The sequence below is a fragment of the Felis catus genome, chromosome D2 (genome assembly GCF_018350175.1).
Source record: "Felis catus isolate Fca126 chromosome D2, F.catus_Fca126_mat1.0, whole genome shotgun sequence".
Classification (NCBI taxonomy): domain Eukaryota; kingdom Metazoa; phylum Chordata; class Mammalia; order Carnivora; family Felidae; genus Felis; species Felis catus.
The window spans coordinates 72,965,792-72,990,334 of record NC_058378.1 but is presented as its reverse complement, the minus strand read 5'-3'; the positions used below and the strand labels follow the sequence as shown (position 1 = coordinate 72,990,334).

Genomic DNA, 24,543 nt, shown 5'->3' with positions numbered 1-24,543 from the left:
TGTCCCAGAAGATATTGAATAGTAAAGAGCTTAGGAATAGTCTAGTCCAGAGGCAAAGGGTTGGCCTGAAAGATATTTTGAAATGATATGGCTAAAATGTCCTGGAAATATTGGCACTAAAAAAGTAGCAGAAAAAAAGTAACAGGAATAAAACAGAAAATATGATGTCGCATATATGTAATATCATGGCACGTCTGCTCACACCTTCAGTACTTGGTACCGTTCTCATCAGCTCTATCTTAAGAAAGACATCAACCAAAAATGATGAAAGAGATGTAATTTTCATGACCAAAGAAACTCAGAAAAAATTGTTTTAAAACTGGGGGCAGGAAGAATGGGGCAGTTAGTTATTTTACTGTCTAGAAAGACAGAAATTAGAAAACATAAGGCCAGATCTATAAAATCATCTAGAAATTGGTCATAATAGCAAGCAAGAATACGATCATGAATTCTATTACATTTATTTAGAATACGAAAATACTTCAGAGCCACTTACTATTTATTAGTAAATGAGAATAAAATGAGTTCCAGAAAAGTGAAATTCTTTAATAAAGGTAATATATTAATTATGGGCAAACTCAAGATTGAAAACCCAGATCTTTTGACTTCCTTTCTTCTAAATCATGACTAGAACTATTTCAAAGTAATAGAGATACTTCTGGAACTAAAAGGGACTTCAGTCTCTGACAATAGCAGAAGTTCAAAGTATGGAAGTTTGAGAAAGAGAAAAATTATCAGACCCTAATGAAAGAAGATTGCTTGCAGTCTACACCTACCTCCCAGAGCTGCTATTTTGGACAGTAACCATGAATGCCTGAAAAACTGCTAGGACCAAATACTGGGCTGGATAAATTTTGGCTTAAGCCAATAAGGTGTGTCAGGTATTATGCCCTTCAGAATCAAAATTCCTGAATTCAGGTTGTTTCTGCCACTGATCTGTTGTGAAAGACTTATGGTAAAACCCAAAGATGAAGAAAATATTACTTACAAGGTTAAAAAGTTTTTTAAATATGACATAACCAAATTTATTATTCAAGTTCAGAAAAGCCTTATGTTGAGAACTAAGAAATTAATATATTAAAGTGAGCTATTAGATAAGTTGGCATTTAATTGGAATATTTTACCACAATCTGAAAAATGAAACCTATGTACCCCAAATGAAAAGTAAACAGCTATTCAAAAGCTTTGTAAGAAAGATGTATCTATACATTTCCTCTTCCCCTAAACTCCTATGGGAATTATCATTTTGAGGTCTTTTCAGCTTCTTTGATATATTTTTTAAATTATTGACCTGCTTCTTCTCATCATTCCCCCTTCCTGTCTTACACTCTGTCTTTATCTTTTACTTCCACATTTTCCTCCTTAAATTAACCTTAAAAAGTCCTAGAATCAATAACTACAGAAAAATTACAGTAACACTAATTTTTAAATTTACTAGGGTCTGTGATTAAAACATTTAATACAAAAAGGAATTGGCAGGTAGAGGAAAGAGCCTAATAGAAAAAGAGGCAAAGAGTCTGAGAAAGCTCAAATCAGTAAGGTTAAAGAGGAGATGCCCACAATATGCTGATTCAAATGGTGAAGACAGCAATAAGTTAAGGTTGCAGAAGCTACACAGGTTTATTAATAATAGAGTTCTTCATATTTTAATGAAACCAAAAGGACAAAGACTTTTGGATCTTCCCAGTTCCTCTTGGCCAAGTATGTTGTTACTCTTAAAAGCTGAAATAGCTTTTCAAGGCCACCTATTTGCAGAATGCGTTTCTCATTATTCCTTTTGTTCTTTCTGTTATCACAACCAATCTCTTAAACTGTTTTTCACATTCTTGTGTTTGAAAGCCAGACTTACTGAGGTGTAAAATTTAGGTAAATAAATCCAAATATAACTCCACACATATTGCTATGATCACAAGGTCATTTCACAGAATAAACCATCATCAGAAACATCTCTTTCATTATAAAAGTGATGGGTGGAGATCAAAACTTGAAAGATGCTGGAAGAAATGTGAAACTGTGACTTAAAAATAATTTTAACTAAGGTATAATTGACACACTATATTAGTTTTGAATGTACAACAAAATGATTTGATATTTATATACATTGCCAAATGATCATCAGAGAAAGCCTAGTTACCATTTGTCACTAAAGTTATAAAATCTTATTTTTTTTCTTATGAGGAGAACTTTTTAAGATTTATTCTCTTAGCAACTGTCAAATATGCAATACAATATCACTGAGTATAGTCACCATGCTGTACATTATGACCCAATGACTATTTATTTTATAACTGGCAGTTTGTACCTCTTGACCTTCTTCACCCATTTTGCCCACCCCGCAAACTCCTCCCAGCTGGTAACTACCAATCTATTCTCTGTATCTCTTAGTTTGGTTTTGCTTTGTTTGTTAGTTTGTTTTGTGTTTAGCATATAAGTGAAAGCATATGGTATTTGTCTTTCTTTGTCTCATTTATTTCACTTAGCATAATACTCTTCAAGGTCCATCCATGTTGTTGCAAATGGAAACATTTCATTCTTTCTAATGGCTGAATAGTATTCCATTATAGATATATATTCACACACACACACACACACACACACACACATACACACACAGTAAAACCTTGGACTGAGAGTAACTTGTTCTGCAAGTGTTCTGCAAGATGAGCAAACATTTCTAATAAATTTTAACTTGATAAATGAGCCATGTCTTGCAGTATGAGTAATACGTGATGCCAAACGTCACATGATCACAACGGAACCAATGGTTCTTCTCTCTCTTGCTGCAGAGGAGGAGGAGAAAAAGGCAGAGGAGTATCCTCACTTCAGATGAGATTAGGGATATGTGTAAAATGCGGGAAAGTGCAAAATCTTGTAGAAAAGCACCACCTGAATAAGGCTATAGCAGTGTGAGCAATGAATCTGTTTCAGGACAATGCAATGTCACATTTCTATGAAATCCTCAAAAGGAGTCAAAAGCAAGTGTCATTGGATAGGCTCCTTGTTAAAGTTGGACAAAAAGAAAAAGATTCCATTGAGCCAACAGACAGCAGTGATTTCATTAGTGATAGTGAAAGTCATCCTACACAACAACCCTCCTCTCTCTTGTCTCCCTCACACCAGCCACGAAGGTTTTTAAAGGTAAGTGCAGATTTATGTTTATTTTTATGTCTTTTATTTTCTTTATTATTTTGTATTATATTACAGTAATGTAATCATTCTTATATGAATACTGTTGTGTTGTGGAACAAATCATCTGAATTTCTATTAATTCGTATGGGGACATTCACTTTGATATACAAATGCTTTGGATTACAAGTTATGTTTCTGGAATGAAATACGTAGGTACTCACACACACATATATATGCATATATATATGTGTATATATGCGCATATATATGTGCATATATACACATATATATACACATACGTACATACATGTATATATATGTATGTACATATATATACATATGTACATACATATATATACATATGTACATGCATATATATACATATATATACATACATATATATACATACATACATATACATACATACATACATATATATACATACATACATATATATACATACATATATATACATATATATATACATATGTACATACATATATATATATATATATATATACATACACACACACACACACACACACATACACACCACATCTTCTTTATCCATTCATCCACTGATGGACACTAAGGTTGTTTCCCTATCTTGGCTATTGTAAATAGTGCTGCAATGAACACAGGGGTGCCCCTATCTTTTTGAATTAGTGTTCCCATTTTCTTTGGGTAAATGCCCAGAAGTAGAATTGCTGGATCATATGGTAGTTCTATTTTTAATTTTTTGAAGAACCACCATACTGTTTTCCATACAGTTGCACCAGTTTACATGCCTACCAACAGTGCATGAGGGTTCCCTTTTCACCACATCCTTGTCAACACTTGTTATTTCTTGTCTTTTTTATTATAACCATTCTAACAGGTATGAGTTGATATCTCATTGTGGTATTTGATATGCATTTCCCTGATAATTAGTAATGTTGAGCATATTTTCATATGTCTGTTGGCCATCTGTATGTCTTCTTTGTAAAAATATTTACTCAGATCCTCTGTCCATTTAAAAAAAAACTTTTTTTAACATTTATTTTTGAGAGACAGAGACAGAGCAGAGTGGGGGAGGGGCAGAGAGAGGGGGGTACACAAAATCTAAAGCAGGCTCCAGGCTTTGAGCTGTCAGCACAGAGCCGTACGCAGTGCTCGAACTCACAGACCACGAGATCATGACCTGAGCCGAAGTCAGACACTTAACCGACTGAGCCACCCAGGAGCCCCTCCTCTGTCCATTTTTTAATCAGATTGTTTTGTGTGTGTGTGTGTGTGTGTGTGTGTGTGTGTGTGTGCATGTCTACCAGCTTTAGCAAAGCAGCAGGAGACTGCGGAGGTGGGCATGCCCACTGGCATTAGAAGGCCAGTTGGAGACTGCTGTGACTATGTGCACGTACCAGTGCTAGCAAGGTAGAGGGAAAGTGCAAAAGTGGCTCCCGCCAGCACTGGTGCTAGCAAGGCAGCAAAATGGCACAAGGTAGAGGAAGAGCGCAAAAATGGCGCCCACCTCCACCTCCATCTCTGGAGAGAGTCCCAACAGGCCCCTGTCCCTCTGGCAGATGCTTTATAATTAGCAAATAAATTTCTCCTTCGCATATCTATAGTCTAGGTTCTTTTCAAACTGCTGTTTTGTACTGGGTTCCGGGGCAAATGATTGTGTAGATGAGCCCTTTAAGAACAGAATCCCAGTTCCCTACAGCCCTTTGGATCTCTTGGATGTAAGCACCATTGGTTTTCAAAGCCAGACGTTTTGCAGATTCATCTCTCCTGTGCAGGTCCCGAGGGTTGGTGTGTCTGACGCTGACGTGCTCCTCAGGGAGAAGCTCGTATTTGTGAGCTTCCTCCTGATCAGGGGTTGCTGTGCCAGGGTGGGGTTTCTGGTAAGACTATGTCTCTGCCTCTCCCACCCTCCCGGTGTGCCCTGTCTAGTATCCTTTGCTGTGGAGGCATTTTTCAGCTAGTTTTCAGGTCTTTTTCAGAGAGAATTTTTCCATATGTGGCTGTGGATTTGGTGTGCATGTGGGAAGTGAGTTCAGATATTCCTATATGGCCATCTTGAACCACCTCCCAAAATAGTTTTGAACATGTCTTATGGGGGCAGGTTTGAATTGAAGCACCACCTCATATCCATGGTAGCTTGAACATCTTACGATAAGCACTTAAGATGCTACTGACTCTATCTCCTGAGTTACCCAAGAATATCAAGAGGCCACAACAATAAAAAGGGTAGAAGGTTCCTAGCAGCAGTAATACAAATTTCTCTTTCTCATCTCTCTTCTTCCTCTGACTACAAATGAAGAGAAAAGATTTGCATGCCGCCTTAAAGTTACATTCTAGAATCAAATAGCCAAGCTTTGTGAGAAAATATTGCTGTTTTGGAAATTTTTAATTTATAGCACTGCCAACACTCTGGTTAATTCTGCTTCCCTCAGCAATAAAGGTCTTTCTTTCTTTCCCTGTTTTATTCCTCTTGGGATATTTGATTTTTCAACAGAGCTTGTAGTTTTCCCAGTGAGCTGACTTATCTGGTCAACTAGGTCAGTTTTCAGCATAGCCATGATTTGTGACTCTTCACTATTCTTGCTGCCTGGGTGCCTTAAGGTATTTTTCTACCAGAAGAACTTGAAAACTGAAAATGACTGAGAATTCTAAATTAATGTTTAGGTCCACGTAAGCAAAGTACAAAGCTACTCTGTTGTGATTGCTATTGCTTAAAATATTCTCAGACTTTAGGAACCGACGTTTTGCTGATTAAACGGTCTGCCCAATAGTGTAATAGGCAACTCTACATAAGAAAACATAGTTAATGTACATTTCACATTTGTAACATCATAGCAATTGGGGGAAAGAATGTGTTATGACTATTACAGCAAAGACATTTTAAATGTTAGAGTACATCAATGAATATTGTATCAACAGCAGATATTAAGGTTTTATAAAAAAATCTATTTTTTATAAATGCATTTCTTAACCACGATGCAGTACTTAAAGAGAAACTCTCCATGACACAGTAATCCTAGTTTCAATGTTAGGAAATATTAGTTCTTACAATGGCTTATAAGGCTTTTCATGATCTGCGCTCCCTTATTCCCTTTCCAACCTTCTCTTCTACCATTCTCCACTTCAGTCGCTCTCTCCAGCCACACTGGCCTCCTTGATATTCCTCTGACATACCAGGCACACTCGTTCCTTACGGCCTTTGTATAGGCTCTTCTCTATGCCTGAAAATCTCTTTCCCCAGATTCCTCCTGGTTTGTTCCTTTACCTCAATCAAGCCTTTGCTCATCTCTCATCTTTTCACTGAAGGTTATTAGGATGCCAGAGAAAACCACTGCAATTTAAGTTTCTTCTGGAAGTTCTTATGAATGCAAAGTGGCAAGAAGAAGGAATAAGAGATATAACTATCCAAAAAGCTGACACAAAATTCTCTTTCATTTGTTTAGGCAAATGCCATTATTATGTACCTAATAAGTCCAAGAAAATCTACTGAGAAACTGTTGGAAATAGCAAAAATTCAGGAAAGAGATTAGTAACAAATAAATACCAAAACTAAGTATCTTTTCTAATTACCAACAATAAACAGAAAAAAAAGCATGGAAACAATCTCATTTATAACAGCAAAAACCAAATAAAGAAAACACAAATAAGCTTTAAAAATATCTGAAAGCTATATGAAAAAAATTTCTACTGAGGAATATAAAAGATCTATAGCATTTAAAAAGCTACATATCAGTAAGAAAAAGACAAGGAAAGGATATGAATAGGTAAAACACATAGTAAATATGAGCAATCTATGAACAAAGTAATAAATATAATTAAACAGGAAATTCAAATTAAAACTATAAAAAGACATTTGTCTTATATTTGCCAAAAGAATAGATAATTTCAATTATATGAGTAGTGAAATTACCAGGAAAATAAACTGGAACAACTTTTCTGGAGGACAATTCGGAAATTATCAAAAGCCTAAAAGTATATACCCAATTGGTGTAGTCAGTTAAGCGTCTGACTCTTGATCTCAGCTCAAGTCATAATCTCACGGTTCATGAGTTTGAGCCCCACATCGGGCTCTATGCTGATGGCACAGAGCCTGCTTGGGATTCTGTCTCTCCTCTCTGCCCCTCCCCAGCTTGTGTGCATGCTCTCTCTCTCTCTCTCAAAATAAATAAACTTAAAAAAAATTTAAAAAGTATATACCCACTGATAGAGCAATTTGATTTCTAGAATTTTATCCTAAAAAAATAAGTGCACAAAGATGTATGTCCAAAATTATCACCACAGTGATATTAATAATGGTAATTTATTAACAGTAATAATAAATGTTTGTCAGTAGGAAAGTAGTTAACTAAAATACGGTATAGCCATTGAATGGAATACTATGCAGTTACTAAAAACTGCTTATCTAGATATATATTTACTGACATATGCAGGATACATCAAATTGAAAAAAAAAACAAATCATTTAAGAAAAAAATATATGCACTTAAATAATTCTGAAAGAAAACCTATGAAAATATTAACTATATATTGGAACTATGTGGTAGTTTTCAGTCTGCTTTTGGCTTATCTCTATTCGTGGAATAAATTGCAATTAACACCTGTTACTTTTATGAAGAACTCAAACAATTAAAGCCAGTTTGATTCAGGAAAAACAAAATGTCTACTGCATGTTCGCCAAATATCATGGCACGAGGTAGCCTACCTCCTGAGACTATAACCCACTCTTCCAGTGGCAACATAAGCAAGGGCTCCTAATAAAGATGGAGAGGAACAGGATCTCGTAATAAAGGGAAAAAGACCATTGTGGAGTAATAATCAAATCCATTTTCCTACCGTGGCAGTCACGTATCTCCCATTCCTTCCCCTTTTCTGTCTTCTCTTAGGAGGAATTAATAGAATTTTAACCACAACAAACTGGGCTGTAGTTAAAGCCATGGAACTAGACTGAATCAAAGAAGCTGAGGTAGGCAACTTTTCAACTTATCCTGAGATATTAATTCAGGCAATAACCACTCCTAAGGCCACATGGGTACCAATGGCTACATGAGAAATTCTCCCCAGAAATATCAAGATCACAGGCACAGCTGCAATAGCCAGTTTGCTCTTGACCTCTTCCATTCACCTTTTTTTGAACCCATCTGGTATTACAAAGTCCAACCTAAATCTAATCTTCTCAAAATAACCCCCATACTCCAAAATTATTCTTCCCCTTTTCCTCAAATAAAACTCCCATTTCCAAAGAACTGCTGATTCAGCTAGATATTAATCTGATTAGGGAAAGAGCAGTAATGCACAAATACTGATAGGCCAAGAACACCTTGTAACGATACTTCTTAATCTGAAAGGCTCATGGGGGAGATACTCTGAAATAAGGTGATTTCTATGCCATTTGACAATTCAGGAGGCAGTAGCTTATCTTACCTATCGCTACATCTTCCTATTCTGTCAGGATATAAAACAATGGAATGCTGAAGGCAGTGATTTTTCATGTACTGCTTTTAATGGAAGAACTATAAAATGTCACAGGTTCTTTAAAACATACATTTTCCTCCTCATAATAAGAAAATCTGGCACATGAGCAAGAAAAGATCATACCTCAGTCAAGTATACTACAAGAAAGCGGGTTGGGGATATTCACATCAACTTGTCAACCATCCGCTTTGGCTTTAAGAAGACAGTTCATTCTTTAAGAATTCGAGAAAACAAGAATGGGATTAAGAACAATGCATACACTGTATCTCTTGGCAAACTGTAAATCTGAACAGTTCTCACATAATGACAGCATGAATCCCACCCAAAAAAAAAAAAATACTGTAATGGAAGATAAGAGAATTACCCAAAAGCTTACATAGCAAGAGTACTGTAAATCTCTGTAATATAGTAGTACAGGGTACAAAAAGATACATTCTGTTAATCAAGTCTGTGATGTCCTCAAAAGGATACAAAGGTATGTTCCCTTAAAAAAAAACAAGAGCAAGTAAGTACATAAGAGAGTAATTTACAAATACAAGCTGAGATTAAAAGGAAGACAGATAGTTAAAGAAATAAAAAAGTAAGGACATAACAGGATTTAAATTTGCAGAGTATTCAATAACAGAAACAACACTGCAAAAGATGGAATCAGTAATATAAAGTATAAAGAGTTCTCCAAGGCTGCTGAGAAGTAGCAAATAACAAGATCATGGGTTCAGAGAACAGAGAACAAAGATCTAAGCTCATCGGGAATAGGGGTACTTGAAAAAGAAATCACAAGTAAAAGTTGAGGTTCAGATGGGAGGCTCACCCATGGTTTAGACAAAACAAACAGATGCATCTGTGAACAAATTTGGAGTTGTTAAGATAAAAAAAATCTGTACAACCAACCAGGGTAGAAAAATGAAAATGGTTACTTAAAAGGAATTGTGAAAGACCAGACTGATTTCAGCATTTCTCTTCTGCATTAAAAATTTCAAAAATCAGTAGTGCTACTTGTTTTGATGATTATCAGGTGTTGTATGTAAGTACTGAATCACTAAAATGTACACGTGAAACTAATATTACACTGTATGTTAACTAACTGGAATATAGATAAAAACTTTAAAAAATCAGTGGTGCTAGATCTACATAATTTTCTAAAAATAGGTGTGAGCCAAGAATTTTGTATGCAAACTAATACTCATTCAAGTGTGAAAACAACAGAAAGAAATTTAGGACCTTAGGGGCTTAGAAAATCCATGGGACACACATTTTTCCTGAAAAATTACCTGAACAGTTATACAGATTGACCAAAAGGTAAGTAAGAAATAAGAATTCAAGAATGAGGAGGTTGAGGCATTAAGATATTGTAAAGTGAAAAATTCTGGTTAATATGGCAGTCTAAGCAAATGTGAGCAGGACCCACTTTCTACTCAAATACAGAGAAATGCTATATAAAATAGAACTACATTTAAAATAGACATTGTTTACATAGTCAACCCAGAATCAAGAACGGGAAATCGTCATGCCAGAAACAAAGAGGTGACTCAGGGTAAAATGGTGTGGTAGAATTTAAGCCCAATAGATATCTTTGAGACTGGGTTACGGGTATTAGGGACCAATGTTTCCAATGCCCACATAAGACCAAAAGTCAGGACCACAGGGAGCTGGAACTGGGATCACTGGATAAAGTCAGAAATTGAGAAGTGTCTTTGCCAGCTAAGCAGGTGGAGTAACAAAGCCCCCTTCATTGTAGAGACACAGCAGACAAATGAGCTGCCGCCATTGAGCCATGAGTGGAAGGAGTCATCCCTGAGAAGCCCAACCCCAAGCTTGAACTCTTCATAAATATAAGATTCATATATCTCCTATTCATGTAGTGCAGAAACCCTAAGTTCAGAAATTAACATCAAAACTGGTCCTGAACAGGTGAAATATGTAAGGCTATGAAACTGCTTCATAGGGAGACCTTCCTTATGAAGGGAATATTTGGTACTCCCAGGAATGATAGGCTCTGCTAAAGGTAAGTTCACAATAGAAAACTTTGAAGCTCATAAGAAAATACATCATTACATAAGAAAGTCATGAGATGAAACAAACAGAATTCACAGAAGGGAACAGAATTCTATGAGAAAAGGTTTATTTTTTATTTTTATTTTTTTTAGAGAGAGAGAGTGCAAGAGCAGGGGAGAAGGGCAGAGAGAGAGAGACACACACACACACACACACACACAGAGGGAGAGAGAGAGAGAGAGAGAGAGAGAGAGAGAGAGAGAGAGAGAGGATCTTAAGCAGCCTCCACACTCAATGTGGGGCTCCATCCCATGACCCTGGGATCATAAACTGAGGTGAAATCAAGGGTTGGATGCTCAACCAATTGAGCCACCTAGGCACCCCTATGAGAAAAACTTTAAATTAACTTACTCAATAATATTTATTTAACACTCACTACAATTCAGACACTGTTCTATACTGGGAATAACGGTAACAGACAAACTAGATGAATTTGTATTCTTTGTGGAGCTTACATCCCATTGTGAGAAAACAAATAATACACAGATCTATATAAAATATGTCAAGAGGCAGTAAGTGTTACAAAATAAAGGATAATGAATAGAGAGGGGAGGAATGGGGGGATGCTATTTTATATACTGGAGGTCAGGGTGGGTCCTCTACAGCAACCATTACCAAACTTTTTAGTTTCATGACTTTTCTTGTCTTTAAGACTTTATAGTCTTAAAAAATTATTGTAAACATTTTGGTTTTTTTTTTTTTTTGCAAGCTAGACCTATCAATATTTTCTGTATCAAATATTAAAACTGAGGAATGTTAAGAAACATTTATTAAGAATAATAGTAAACCCATTGCGTGTTTAAAAATATGTATTTATGAAAAGACAGTATTTCCGAAAAAATAGTAAGAAGAGTTGCGTTCACATTTTTTGCAAATCTCTTTAATGTCTGGCCTAAAGAAGACAACTGGATTCTCACATCTACCTGTTTATTCAATCTTTTGCAATATGTTTTTTTTTTGTCGTTGTTGAAATAAATGAAGAAAATGTGGCCTCACACAGTATATTTTAATACCCTTTTCAAATGATTGTGGGTATGCTTTATACTGCACCCAAACTAAACTGCTGGTAGTCCGTAAAGGTTAGTTGCAATGTGGAAACTGAAACTATTCCAAAGACCTTTTCCTCTTCTGTTACAATAAAATTTATTGGTCTATCTTGTGCTTTGAGGGGATCTTTTATCCATGCATGGTTTCCTAACATTATGTGCTGGTCATTTGGAAAATACCGTTTCACTCAACTATTCAAATCCTCCAGATGTTGATACATTTCAAAATATGATACTAAGAAATAACATTCATTAATATCATCACCAAACTCATCAGAAAAATCTTTAAGTATTGGGAAACTGTCAAACTTATAGGGACAGGTAAGAGTCTTCCAAAATTCTAATTTTTGTTTGGAAGGTTGAATATTATCAATGGCAAAATATTACTAATACTACTACTACAACTACTTAACTATTCGTTGTTTGCCTTGAAATGTCAGGGTTACTTCATTTTTGAAAAAAATTTGCCAAGTACTCAAGTTCAAATAACTACAGCCTGTCAGTTATTCAAGTGAAAATGGTGTTCCAGAAAAAAAGAGAGCTATTTCATACTGCAACTCATCACACACAGTATTGAAAACTCATATACACAGTGGTCAACTTCAAAACAGTCATGGCATATAGTGAAACTGGTGGGTTTTATTTTTTACTGCGAGTTTATGACAGTGAAAAATACAATGACTGCTAGCACAGTTTGGTGTCACTGCCTTGATTTGTGCTAAGGCACCAACACTTTTACTCACTGCCTTTACCCACCATCAATGCGCATGCAAGCATGGTGAAAATGGCAAATGATGTCTTTGCGTTATTAAGAAAATAGTGTGACATCACAAGACCTCCTGAAAGAGTCTTGGGGATGCCTTTGGCTACAGATCACATTTTGAAAATCATAGCTCTAAAGTGGCAACTGCACCCTAAGATTTTCATGGGACTGTCCTTTTCAAAAGCTCACATTCCAGTGGAATGGTTGGCCACCCTCCAGAAAGAGACCTAAAAGAAGTGAGTGTACACAAAATACCACTAGCTGAGGGAAGATGCATTTCGGGAAGAGGAGACACCAAGTGCAAAAGCCCTGAAGTCAAAGGACGGCAGAAAAGTAGATTATCCTCAGGCAGGTACGCTACTAGAAAATGCCCAGCACTCAAAGGACTCAAAGGACATCCAGTGACCTCATGCATTTTCATGTTTTAGATAATTACTCATGACAAATATGAAAAGTTTTTCTTTATAGAACTCCACAGAAAAAAATTAAAAGTAATTACACACTTTTTTTTTTTTTTTAGAAAAGAAAACATCAAGAATTTTAAGTTTTAGGACACCTGGGTGGCTCAGTTGGTTAAGCGTCCGACTTCAGCTCAGGTCATGATCTCACAGTTTGTGGGTTCGAGCCCCGTGTGAGGCTCTGTGCTGACAGCTCAAGCCTGGAGCCTACTTCGGATTCTGTGTTTCCTTCTCTCTCTGACCCTCTCCCACTCATGCCCTGTCTCTCTCTCTCTCTGTGTCTCAAAAATGAATAAAAGTAATTTTTTTTAATTTTAAGTTTACAGTTAAGTTTATATACTTGAAGCTGTTTGATGTCAACTCTCAAATTAAGGTAGAGAGTCATTGTGTAATTGATTTCCAATTATTCACAGTGTGATTTAGAAGTTGCTTAATGAATGTTTGTTGAATGAATAATTCTCCAATGAGTGATCGGAGATATTTATAAATGAGGAACACAGTTAACTCATTTTCTAAGAAATCACAAATCAAAAGATAAACTATTGAAAAAGGATTCTTTTCTGCTGTATAAGGAGGTCAGCAAACTAAATTGAATCTCACGCTTTCTGCATACTGAGCCACAAACTTACTATTCTTTAATTAGAGAACCATTCTCTCAGTTCCTGGAAAGGAAACTTTTTTTTCTTCCTGTTGAGAACATTTCTCACATTTCAAGCTAAACAATTCACTTAGAGTAGCTCTTGAAAGAAAGAAAAGAAAAGAAAGAAAGAAAGAGAAGAAGAGAAAGAAATAGAGGCACATGTGGTAAATTTTACAATTAGAAACAATGCAGTAGATTTTCCACTTTGTGAATCCAAGCCAGGAAGTGTGCAACTTTTGTGATTTATAAGCTCTTGCAAATAGAAAGGCTATCTGGCATACTGTTATAGAGTTTGCTCTACACTGCTATTATCATGAAATATTCTTTGGATTTTAAGATCGTGAAAACAAAGTTGAGAAAAAGGAGTTCAATAAATGCTATACGTAATATTTTTCATTTCATTTATAAATGTAATCATTCCAGTTCTATCAATATGAAGAGAGATCACTGCTTCTCAGAGACCAGCTCTCCACACCTTACAAGAATTGGAACCGTGCAAATGACCATTAATCAAGCAGCTCATCTTACGAATAGATGTGCCAAATGGCCAATAAGCACCTGAAAAGATGTTCAGCATTAATGCCATTAAGAAACTTGAAATACAAACCAAAACCAAAGTATAAACCAGATACCATCCCACAACCGCTGAGATGGCTATAAAACAAAAACAAAACAAATTAAAAACCCAGGAAACATCAAGTGTTGGTGAGGATATACAGAAATTGGAACCCTGCTATATTGCTGGTGGTAAAGTAAAATGGTGCTGTTGCTACGGAAATAGTGAGGCATTTCCTCAAAAAGTTAAACCTGTACTTACCATATGACCCAGAAATTCCACTCCTGGATGGACTACTCAGGAGAACTGAAAATGTGTGTTCATACAAAAACTTGTGGACAAACATTCATAGCGGTATTATTCTTAACAGCTAAAAGCGGAAACAACCCAACCTTTTACCCAGGTCTGATGAATGGATAAACAAATGTGGTAGATCTATCCATACAATGGACTATTATTCAGCCACAAAAAGGAACAAAGTGGTGATACATGCTCCCATATGGATGAACCTTGAACACATGCTAAGTGAAAGAAGCCAGGCAGCAAAGGCCACCTATCATATAAATCCACTTACATGCAACATCTGGAGACAGAAAGTAGACTAGTGGTGACCTAGGGTTGGTGGGGTATGAGGGGGATGGAGGGGGATGCTAAAGGTATAGGGTTTCTTTGGGGGGGGAGGTGATGAAAATGGTTTGCAATTAGTCACGGTTGCACAACTTTTTGAATAGGCTTAAAAACACTGTTTTGTAACTTTTAAAATGTATCTTTATTTTTAAAAGTAACATAACAGCTATGTCCCCACCCCCAGCTTAAGAAAGTAAACATTATGTGTACAGCTAAAATGCCCTGTATACCCTTCCCTGATTACGTTTATCTTCTACCCCCATCAGAGATAATCACTATCTTGATGTTGCTACTTATCATTCCACGCATGTCATTATACTTTCACTATATATTTATAATCTCTCATAAGATCTATTATTGTTTTGTGTGGTTTTAAATGGTATCATACTTATATACTTCTATAGGTTGCTCTTTTTTTTTATCACAGTATTATGTTTTAGAGCTTTGTTGATTTGGTGGGTGGGGGGGTCATTATTAAGTGGCTTTTTCACAATGACATTTAGTACTTAGAATTCTGAGGTCATACTCCCTGGAATAATAACTAAATCTGTTAAATGTCTTTGCCTAATCTTTTTTTAAATCAATTCAATCAGGTGATTTCTTCAAGCATCTCAAACCATCATTGAGTTCTTGTCCAAAATAAAGGAATTTTAAGGCTGTGTTAATAACATAAAGGCTTTATAAGGACCCCAACATAAAACAAGTCTTACTGGACAGAGGGATAACTTACAGAAGAAAACCTGGCATTACATACTTTCATATATGATAAATAATACCAAGATTAAATGACAAACAATCAATTAGCCTTACATATTTCAACCAACTACAGGGACTCTCTACATGGGCCTTCTGGCTTCAACCACTGAAATATTTGTTGTAGAAACTGCAGGTGCCTCAAATACACATTCTTCCTTTCCTTGGTTAAGCATTACTTCTCAGAAACTTGTACCATTCCTAAGCTGTCCACTGAATTTGGGAGAATTTTCTACTCTTGACTACAATTATTGAGTTAGGGATAGTCACATGTCACAATTTGTAGAAATGACAGGAAAGGAGGTATCTGATGAGGCTAATTTACTTGCTTTTCAGAGAAAGCTCCTGCAAACTTCCTTGTCTCTCCCCCTGATTCAGAACAAGAAACCATGTGATTCTAGGAATTGTTAGTTACTTTTCGGGGGGGAACACAAGGACAACCAGCATTCTACCATTCTTCTTTATTAACAAAATTACAATTTTATTCAGAGGAGGAATGCATCCCCTTAAAAGGATCTACATTCCCAGGCTCCATTTTCCAGGCTTGACCATGTGACCATCTAATCCTTGAGATGCAGGTCTAAGTCCTTAGAGAGGCCTTCCCTTCCACCAAAGCAATGATAAAGCCACATGAGGAGAAGTCTTTTGATTTTCATGTTCTCCTCTTCTTCCAGCTGGAATTCAGATATAATGCCTGGGTATGGAACAGTACTTTGACTGTAAGGATGAAAGCCACATGCTAAGGATAGTGCAACAGAAAGAATGTTTTAATCCTTAAATCTTCCAGGATTTCCTTGAGCACCTTAATAAATGGCTTTGGATTTCCAACCTCCACACTTCCCATTACATGGAAAAAAAAATAAACCTGTATTTGGTAAAGGCACCATGGTTAGATCTTTGCTATAGGGAAGCTGATGCGATTCCAACCGACATAACTTCTGAATCCAATGTTTGGTTTTCAAATACGTAAGAAAGTAGTTTCTCAAAATTGTTTAAGCTCTTTTGAGTTGGATTCTGTTTTTTGCCACCAAGAGCACCCTAAACTGATGGAGCCCTGTAAGGAAGGAGTAGTACCTCTGACTTGACTCTAAACTCTCAAGGGCAAAGACTGTATATTACTCATCCTACCCTGCTGCCTGACTCAAATGGATCTCTGCTAATGAGTAGCCCATATGATTACAGGGAAACCTTTGTAAACTCACAGTATTACCTTGCTTGCATAAGGCCACCCAACTGGAAAAGCAGAGGAACAAAGAAATGAAACATTCTTATTAATAATTTCATTAGACACATAGGACACATATTCATCAAAATTGCTGAAATACCAAAGCAAGGAGGCTTTTAATGAATCATGCCTTTGGTTTGCTTTATGTCTCCAAACTTTCTACATCCTCATCCTGTCCTTATTCCTTTCTTTATACTATACTACAGTGGTTAAGAGCAAGACCTCTCTAGTTAACCCCACACAGATTCAAATCTTTTATCTATTACCTCTTACGTTACCTCGTGTTAGTTGCTTCATTTCTGAGTCTCAACTGTCTCAAATGAATAAGGGTGGAATAATTCTACCAACCTCGCCGAGTTCTTGTGAGAATTAATTGAGATAGTGTTTGTAAAATGCTTACCGTAAGGCGTGATATACAGCAACAGTTTGCTCAATATTACCTCTTATTTTTAGTTTGTACAACAGAGGAGGTATCCCTCCTTTTGTCTAAGGCTAATTCTTACCTTATGCTCTGGGTCCCATCCTCCTTTGACTTCCTCAGAGACTTCTAACTATTGATTATCTTTACTCTCTAGTCTTTTTTTTTTTTAAGTTTATTTATTTTTGACAAGAGAAAGAAAGAGAAAAAAAAAAAAAAACTTGAGTGGGAGAAGGGCAGAGAGACAGGGAGAGAATCCCAAGCAGGCTACACCAGCTCAAACCCACGAACCATGAGATCGTGATCTGAGCCAAAATCAAGAGTAGGGTGTTTAACTGACTGAGCCACCCAGAGGCCCCTCTCTAGTCTTTATCTTTAATCTCTCTCTGTAGAGCCCTTCCCAAGAATATGCATAACAATGATGATGGTAAGGATAATGATGAAACAGGAGATGATAGGATCTGAAGATAGAAGAATTGTCCTTTGTCAGAAGGAAGGGCACTCCTTCATAACAGGAAGAAAAGGTCTTCACATAGGCAGGTTTGGAGAACTGTAGGTGGGAAAATAAAAAAATCTCCTGTTGGATGGTTTCTATTTTCTCTGAAACAAAAGGCAAAGTTATCTATCGCCTAAGTGTTAAACAGTTCAGAAGAGACAATAAAATGTATAAAAATAGTGAAGGTTTAAGTAGCCACTACAGAGGGTGAGAAAGACATGTAGTAGTATTTCCAGGCAGTGTGGAGGTCTCAGTTGAAGCTGAGGCTAACATTCATGAATACTGGATCCAATCTCCCCTGGAATTGTCCAAGTGCTGACACAGCAGCAGCTAATTGGTTCACTTAGAGTCGGGAGTCTTGCAAGGGGGCGGGGTGTGAAAGAAGAGGAGAGAGAGGAGTCAGGAGGAAGAGTGTAGTGACCAACCATGAAATCTAAGAATAAAGAGGGAAATGAATGAACAGACAAGTACTAGTGGAGAAAGACAGAAATGGATTCAAGGTTCAGATGAAATTGAAAAATATAATGGAAAAAAATGAAATATTTTATTGATTTTGAAAGTGAAGTGGTTTTAAGGTGATGGCAAAGTCCAGAGTATGATTATGGAAATAGGTGGCTGAGGTGGAGTGAGGAAAAAGGTCACTGAAAATGTGGCAACCAAAGAACTAACAGGCCAGGGTGGTAGCTGAATAGTCCATATGGACAATGACATTCATAATGATGGGGAGAGTGGAGACAGAGTGGAAGCCTGGGACCAGGTACCAAATTCTAAAGAACAAGTGAGTGAGTAGGGTAACAGAAAAGAAAGAGGGGAAAATATGGGAGAACACAGTATGAGCCACCATAAGGGGGTGGAGAAATATTCTGGCAGTAGCATGGGGGAGTGAAGAAAACATCTGCCAAACCTCTATGAGGTATCTTCAGTGTGAAAGAAAAATACTCTGTAGAATAGATTCCAGACTCAAAAATATATTGACTGGCTATGGAATTATACACACGACCAAGGTGAATGCAAAAGACATAATGTACCTAAAGTTTTATACTACAATTTTAGAAAATCAGCTGTGCATGTTCAGGACAGGAGATATTTTGCTTAAAGGACTTTCATGTAAAGAAGTCAGAGAGACTGTAAGCAACTAAGTGTAACTACCCCCAAAAGTGTCTTGGTCACAATTAATGAAACTATAGGAATATATTAAATTGTGATAAGCAGAATTTCCATGTTACTTGCTAAAATTGAGATTAAACAATTCTCATGTACTGCTTTTTAAACACTGTTGATTAGAGGGAAGAAATAATGCCCTTCTTTTATTTATGTTTTTAAGTAAATTTTAATCAACAATAAAATTAAGAAGGATATGAATTTTTCATTGTTCAACTTTTACAAAATGAAAAAATCTTAGTAACAAAACTCCCTTTCAATATCATAAAGAACAATTTGTGATATTGTTCGTTTCATACTTAGGTAATAGAGTACTAACAGACATGACTTTTACCTACTGTTTTGGGTGGGTCCCTGGAGGGAAGGGTTTTTATCAACTTAAAAAAAAAAGAATATGTACATTTTGAAGAAAAGTAAAAGAAGCCCCCTTAAGTGACTTGTTTATTTAAATATAATTTTCTTTTAAAAAGTCATTAAATATTATCTTATTATTGTTATAATGTTTATACAGTAAGTTAAAATTGGGAGAAGAAAAATTAAGCAAAATAGCCTCAGACTTTCCTCCAGTGATTTTCTCTTGAGGCAGTATGGCATTATGTTAGGTTTTATGTAGTATGTGTATAAAGATTAAATGCCCAAATTTTAACTATATACCATTTTTATTTTTTTTTTTAACGTTTATTTATTTTTGGGACAGAGAGAGACAGAGCATGAACGGGGGAGGGGCAGAAAGAGAGGGAGACATAGAATCGGAAACAGGCTCCAGGCTCTGAGCCATCAGCCCAGAGCCTGACCTGGGGCTCGAACTCCCAGACCGCGAGATCGTGACCTGGCTGAAGTCGGACGCTTAACCGACTGTGCCACCCAGGCGCCCCTATATACCATTTTTAAAACAAACAAACAAACAAACAAACAAACAAACAAACAAACAAGATACCTTTCAAATGCTTAGAAGAAACTACAAATGTTCTATGAGTCCTTTATTTTGATTTGCTCAGTCTTTGATTTGCTCTGTCCTCAATACTATAAAACCTTTCCTTGACTATCAGAAGCTTTAGGTATATTGGTAAGCATTAATGCAAATCCAGGGCATGTTCTTGTCTTTCTGTTTTCATATTACCAAACCTAACCAGCCATACTGTAGCCCTCCAATTCACAAAGTACTCATACTATATAATCTTGAGACTTTTGCAACCATATATTTTAAAGGACTCATCGAGCCCTGAAAGGCAAATGCTATCATTCAAGTTCTAATTACATGCTACCTGGGTTTTACAGAACAGAAAAAAAAAATGAGTACTGTACTTCCTAAATACATTTTTTGACCACAAGCCACTTCCAAAATAAATGCCCCAAATATTTTCTGAATGTATCACTGTACAAATAGCTCAAGCACTGGCCTATTCAAATTATGTTCTAGTTTCTCCCTATGCTGCTTCCACTTGATAAATTGGTCAATAAATGCCAAGTCAAATATTCAAGTAAATATATTTTCATTGTTATTGGCAGACATATAATTAACTCTGAGAATAAAAGATACAAGAAATCAATTTATGATTACTTCTTCAGTTGTTCCCATTAGTCATTTACATTATAATTGTGGTTCCACTTTTAAAATCTTTATCCATACACACACACACACACACACACACACACACACACACACACCACTTTGACTATATTATAAATCAAATTATTTCAATTACAAATTAGTATTGTATGAACTGTGAACCTCTATGTTAATTTTATTAGTAAGATACAATTGTACTATTACCCACGTACATGAGCGGATTAAAAAACAATGCACATTTAAGAGCCTATATTAATTAGCAATTTCAGCAGATGTTTCTAAACAATGTTAAGGATTTGCTCTGTCTTTTCTCAAGTATAAATATTTGAGCCAACATTGTTTAAGAATGTGTATTTAGCCACAAATTACATTTCCATTTCAACAAAATAGGCTGCTAAAAAAGAAAATAGTACAAAGAGCAAACCTATTTTTTTTTCAAAGAAGATATACAAAGAGCAATTTTTTTTTAACATTTGTTATCTGTCAGGTCAATATCTTCACCAATCCAGGAAAAATACATTTTGTATAAAAACTTACATAAGTGCCCTTTTAAAAATTTGTCCTAAACTAAATGCAAAAGCTTCAGATACATTATTATATGTGGATTTCATGAAGAATAAAACTTAAGATGAGCTCAAGAAATCTGTTTCTTTCTTTTTTATATTTCAAAAATTGTTTTAATGTTTATTTATTTTTGACAGAGAAACAGAGAGAGAGTGCACGCACAAGTGGGAGACACAGAATCCAAAGCAGGCTCCAGGCTCTGAGCTGTCAGTAGACAGCCTGACGCGGGGCTCAGACTCACCAACCATGAGATCATGACCTGAGCCAAAGTCGCACACTTAACCGACTGAGCCACCCAGGCGCCCCAAGAAATCTGTTTTAACAAAATATGCTATCATCACTCAATTGTTACTTTCATTGTGGTAGCTTAATTGCTTTTAATTCTATATCATGAACAAGTCATTTAACCTCTGTGTTTCCTCACCCATAGAGGGGGATTCGTTACGGTGCCTCATCACAGGATTCCTGGGAGGGGTAAAGGAGTTAATGTAGGTAAAGCATTTAGAACACTGCCCAGCACACAGTAAGTGCTCAGTAAGTGTTAGCTAAGCATTACCTAATTGCATGTTTTGCCTATTACTTTTATTAGCTTCCAGTTACCAATCTTGAAAGTATCTTAATTCTTTTTAAAGAAAAAGAAAGCTACATCACGGCATTCTTTTTTTTTTTTAATTTTTTTTTCAACGTTTATTTATTTTTGGGACAGAGAGAGACAGAGCATGAACGGGGGAGGGGCAGAGAGAGAGGGAGACACAGAATCGGAAACAGGCTCTAGGCTCCAAGCCATCAGCCCAGAGCCTGACGCGGGGCTCGAACTCCCGGACCGCGAGATCGTGACCTGGCTGAAGTCGGACGCTTAACCGACTGCACCACCCAGGCGCCCTACATCACGGCATTCTTAATGCTCTACCCGCTGCATCAGTTCACAATATTGTTTTTAGTAGCTACTTCGTCCGCTCCTCACAAGCAAAGCAGGACCTAGGGTCTCACTGAATAACAGTTCGAAATTCTACTTTAAAAGACAGCACTCTATAATCCTACTATTAGTTCTCATCAATTCATTCAAACGCCAAAACAAACTATGTGCTGGGCACCGGATACAAGTTGTGGGAACAAAAGACGGGTAAGAAAAAAATGCCAGATGTGTCGTTCCCCCAACAGTGAGGGATACAAACACAAATACAAGTATGTACTGTTGTTTAATTGTAACGTGGTACAATGAATGCTATAATAAAGAAATTTTCTAAGCTGTCCAAGGGCAGGCTTCGCAGGTCACCAGGTAAATAAGGGATCTAGGATTACTTTGTTGAGAAAGATAACTGGAAATCCCTTGCACTGGTTAAAATAGACATATTTTAAGCAAACAGACTTCCTCAAACAGATTTGCCATTGCACACAGCTTGTTTAGTTTATCTCTAGGTGTTGAACAAATATTTTTGAATGAATGTCTCTCTCCCCCACGTCCCCCATAGCAAGGCCTTCATTAGGGCATACTTGGATGATGTTCGTAGCTCCCTTCCTCCCAGAGCTCAGAGAAATCTTCCTAAAACCACTTTCATCACACCACTCCCTGCTCAAAAGCCTGGAATGGTTTCCTCCTATTCCCAGATATCAGCTCTCTGCTTTGACTAGATTTCTCTCCCAATATGCCTTGGGCATGATTCCCTTTTGTTCATATCCTCTCTCTGCCCCAAATGCTTTTCTCTTATTACTTATTTCTGCCTTTCCAAAATCCTACCCACCCTTCAAAATCCTCCTTCAAGAAGCCGTCAGATTTCCTTGCTTCTATTTAAAATAACAGAACTTTTCAAATGACGCAGAAAACAGAGAGATGCTAGTGAAAAAATTACACTTTTGGATGAAAGAAATGTCCAACATGTGGTAGGGAACTGAACAACAAATGGCAGAGGTTGGTTCGAAAGCTACATTCAATTGTTATATCAACACAGCCCATTTCCTAAATTATTTACTATTCAAAATTTATACACTGCACCAACTACTTATTGAACAACTTTTTTTTTTTTTTTCCAGTGACATCGGGCTCTTTTAGAAGTTAACCATCCTACAACAGGGACAATCAATTCTTCATTACTTTTAAACTGGTTTCTTTAGGGCAAGTTCATATTAGAATGAGCCTCACCGGACTCAGTGCTTGAAATACTACCCGGCAACATGCAACTCCACTAACCAGCCTAGTAATGTGCTTCCTACTGGAAGGACAACTAGTTACAGGGTAAAATATCCTCAAGAACCCAAGTTAAAACAGATTTTTTGTATCCCAAGGGACAATGAGCATGCTCCACCGGTCAATCTACCTTGGATTCCAACTTGATTTTCTCTTCATTCAGCATCTCAGTTGCTTTCTTAATGTCTTCACGACATCTGTTAATTTCCGACCTTACTGTAACACAAATTAAATCCTTAAACACCTCCACCTTTCTCAAGCCCCCGTGTCTGTTGATGTAGACCGCAGATTCCCCTCCCCCCCCAAACCCGCTCTGACTTGGCCTGCGGGGCTGCCTTATGCTCCAAGCCCCCACCTCGAGGACCCAGAGACTCCAGCAGGAGACAGAAACACCCACCTTCTCGGATCAAGCGGCGACTCTCCTCTGCCTGATGCTCCGAGAAGATGATGTGCTGAAACAAGGACTCTAAACTCATCTCAGGCCCGGGCTGCCACGGATCCTTCCTGGGCCCTTCAGTATTTGGTAGCCGCGAGTCCTGGAAAGCACAACAGGGACAAGGCTTGTTCAGGGCTATTCTTCCTGCATCGGCCTCAGCCCGGGTCTCCCGAAGCGGGACGCGAGCCCGGCTCCAGGCCTTTGTTTCCCCTGTTCACTAGGGACTCACAACCGTTTTTCCCCCACGCTCTGCCCGGGACAGCAACTCTGCTCTCCTTCCCTGGCTGAACGCAGCTCCCTTTCCTTCAAGGCCCTTCTCGGAGTTTCTTTTCTGTGCTGGTGGCAGATAAAAATGGAGGCTCCGAGAGCCGAGGCTTTGGAGCCTGCCGGGACAGCAGCCCTTTGTGGCCGGCCTTTTCCTCTCCGTCCCCTCCTCTCTTTTATGGAGAAGGGCCACATAATGCTCCCTCCCTCAGCAAAACGTGTACTTGCTCACAATACCATGGCCTGGAGACCTTCCTGCAGGCGGCCGCCAGCGCCTAGCCTTGGCCTCGCCTGCTGTGGACGTAAACTACGGCGTCTCGTTGGGTCCATCTGCCTTCAAATGTTTTGCTTTGCCCATGTGGCCCCAAAGGTCTTAAGACCTCGCTTGGGCTTTGGGGGATCTATCTCCAAGGCACAAACACCCCGTGTCATAAAGAACTAAGTACTCATGATTCTAAATATAAACCGCAACAGCTTATCCTTTGACTGTGGCAAAGACTGCTATAAATGTGCAATGTCTGACATTCCGCCTTAATCATTCCTTTGTAATCAGGGCATATCTTTTTAGTCTGCTTTAAAATTAATCATTGCCTTTTGTAATCAAGCTTCAGTAATGTTAACACTTCGATATCTGCACAATATGTGTCAGAGACCAAAGTGGTTGCTAATTAAAGCTTAAACATGAAAGGCACCTTTGGGACTTTTGCATGGGATTTTTAAATTAA

The 24,543-nt window shown here is 37.3% G+C and overlaps 1 protein-coding gene across 6 annotated transcripts in view; it reads right to left on the bottom strand.

The window, feature by feature from the left end:
• The window catches only part of CCDC172 (coiled-coil domain containing 172), a 69,279-nt gene extending 45,078 nt beyond the window's left edge, over positions 1-24,201 (bottom strand). For all 6 annotated transcript variants that reach the window (XM_003994438.6, XM_045040728.1, XR_006587346.1 and 3 more), the window contains exons 1-3: positions 24,056-24,201; positions 23,516-23,654; positions 23,249-23,334 (exon numbers count right to left, since the gene is read on the bottom strand). In XM_003994438.6, coding sequence (XP_003994487.4) covers positions 23,249-23,334; positions 23,516-23,654; positions 24,056-24,148 — 318 coding nt within the window. In that variant the 5' untranslated portion in view covers positions 24,149-24,201. The remainder of the gene's footprint in view (positions 1-23,248; positions 23,335-23,515; positions 23,655-24,055) is intronic.
• Between the last annotated feature and the right edge of the window lie 342 nt (positions 24,202-24,543).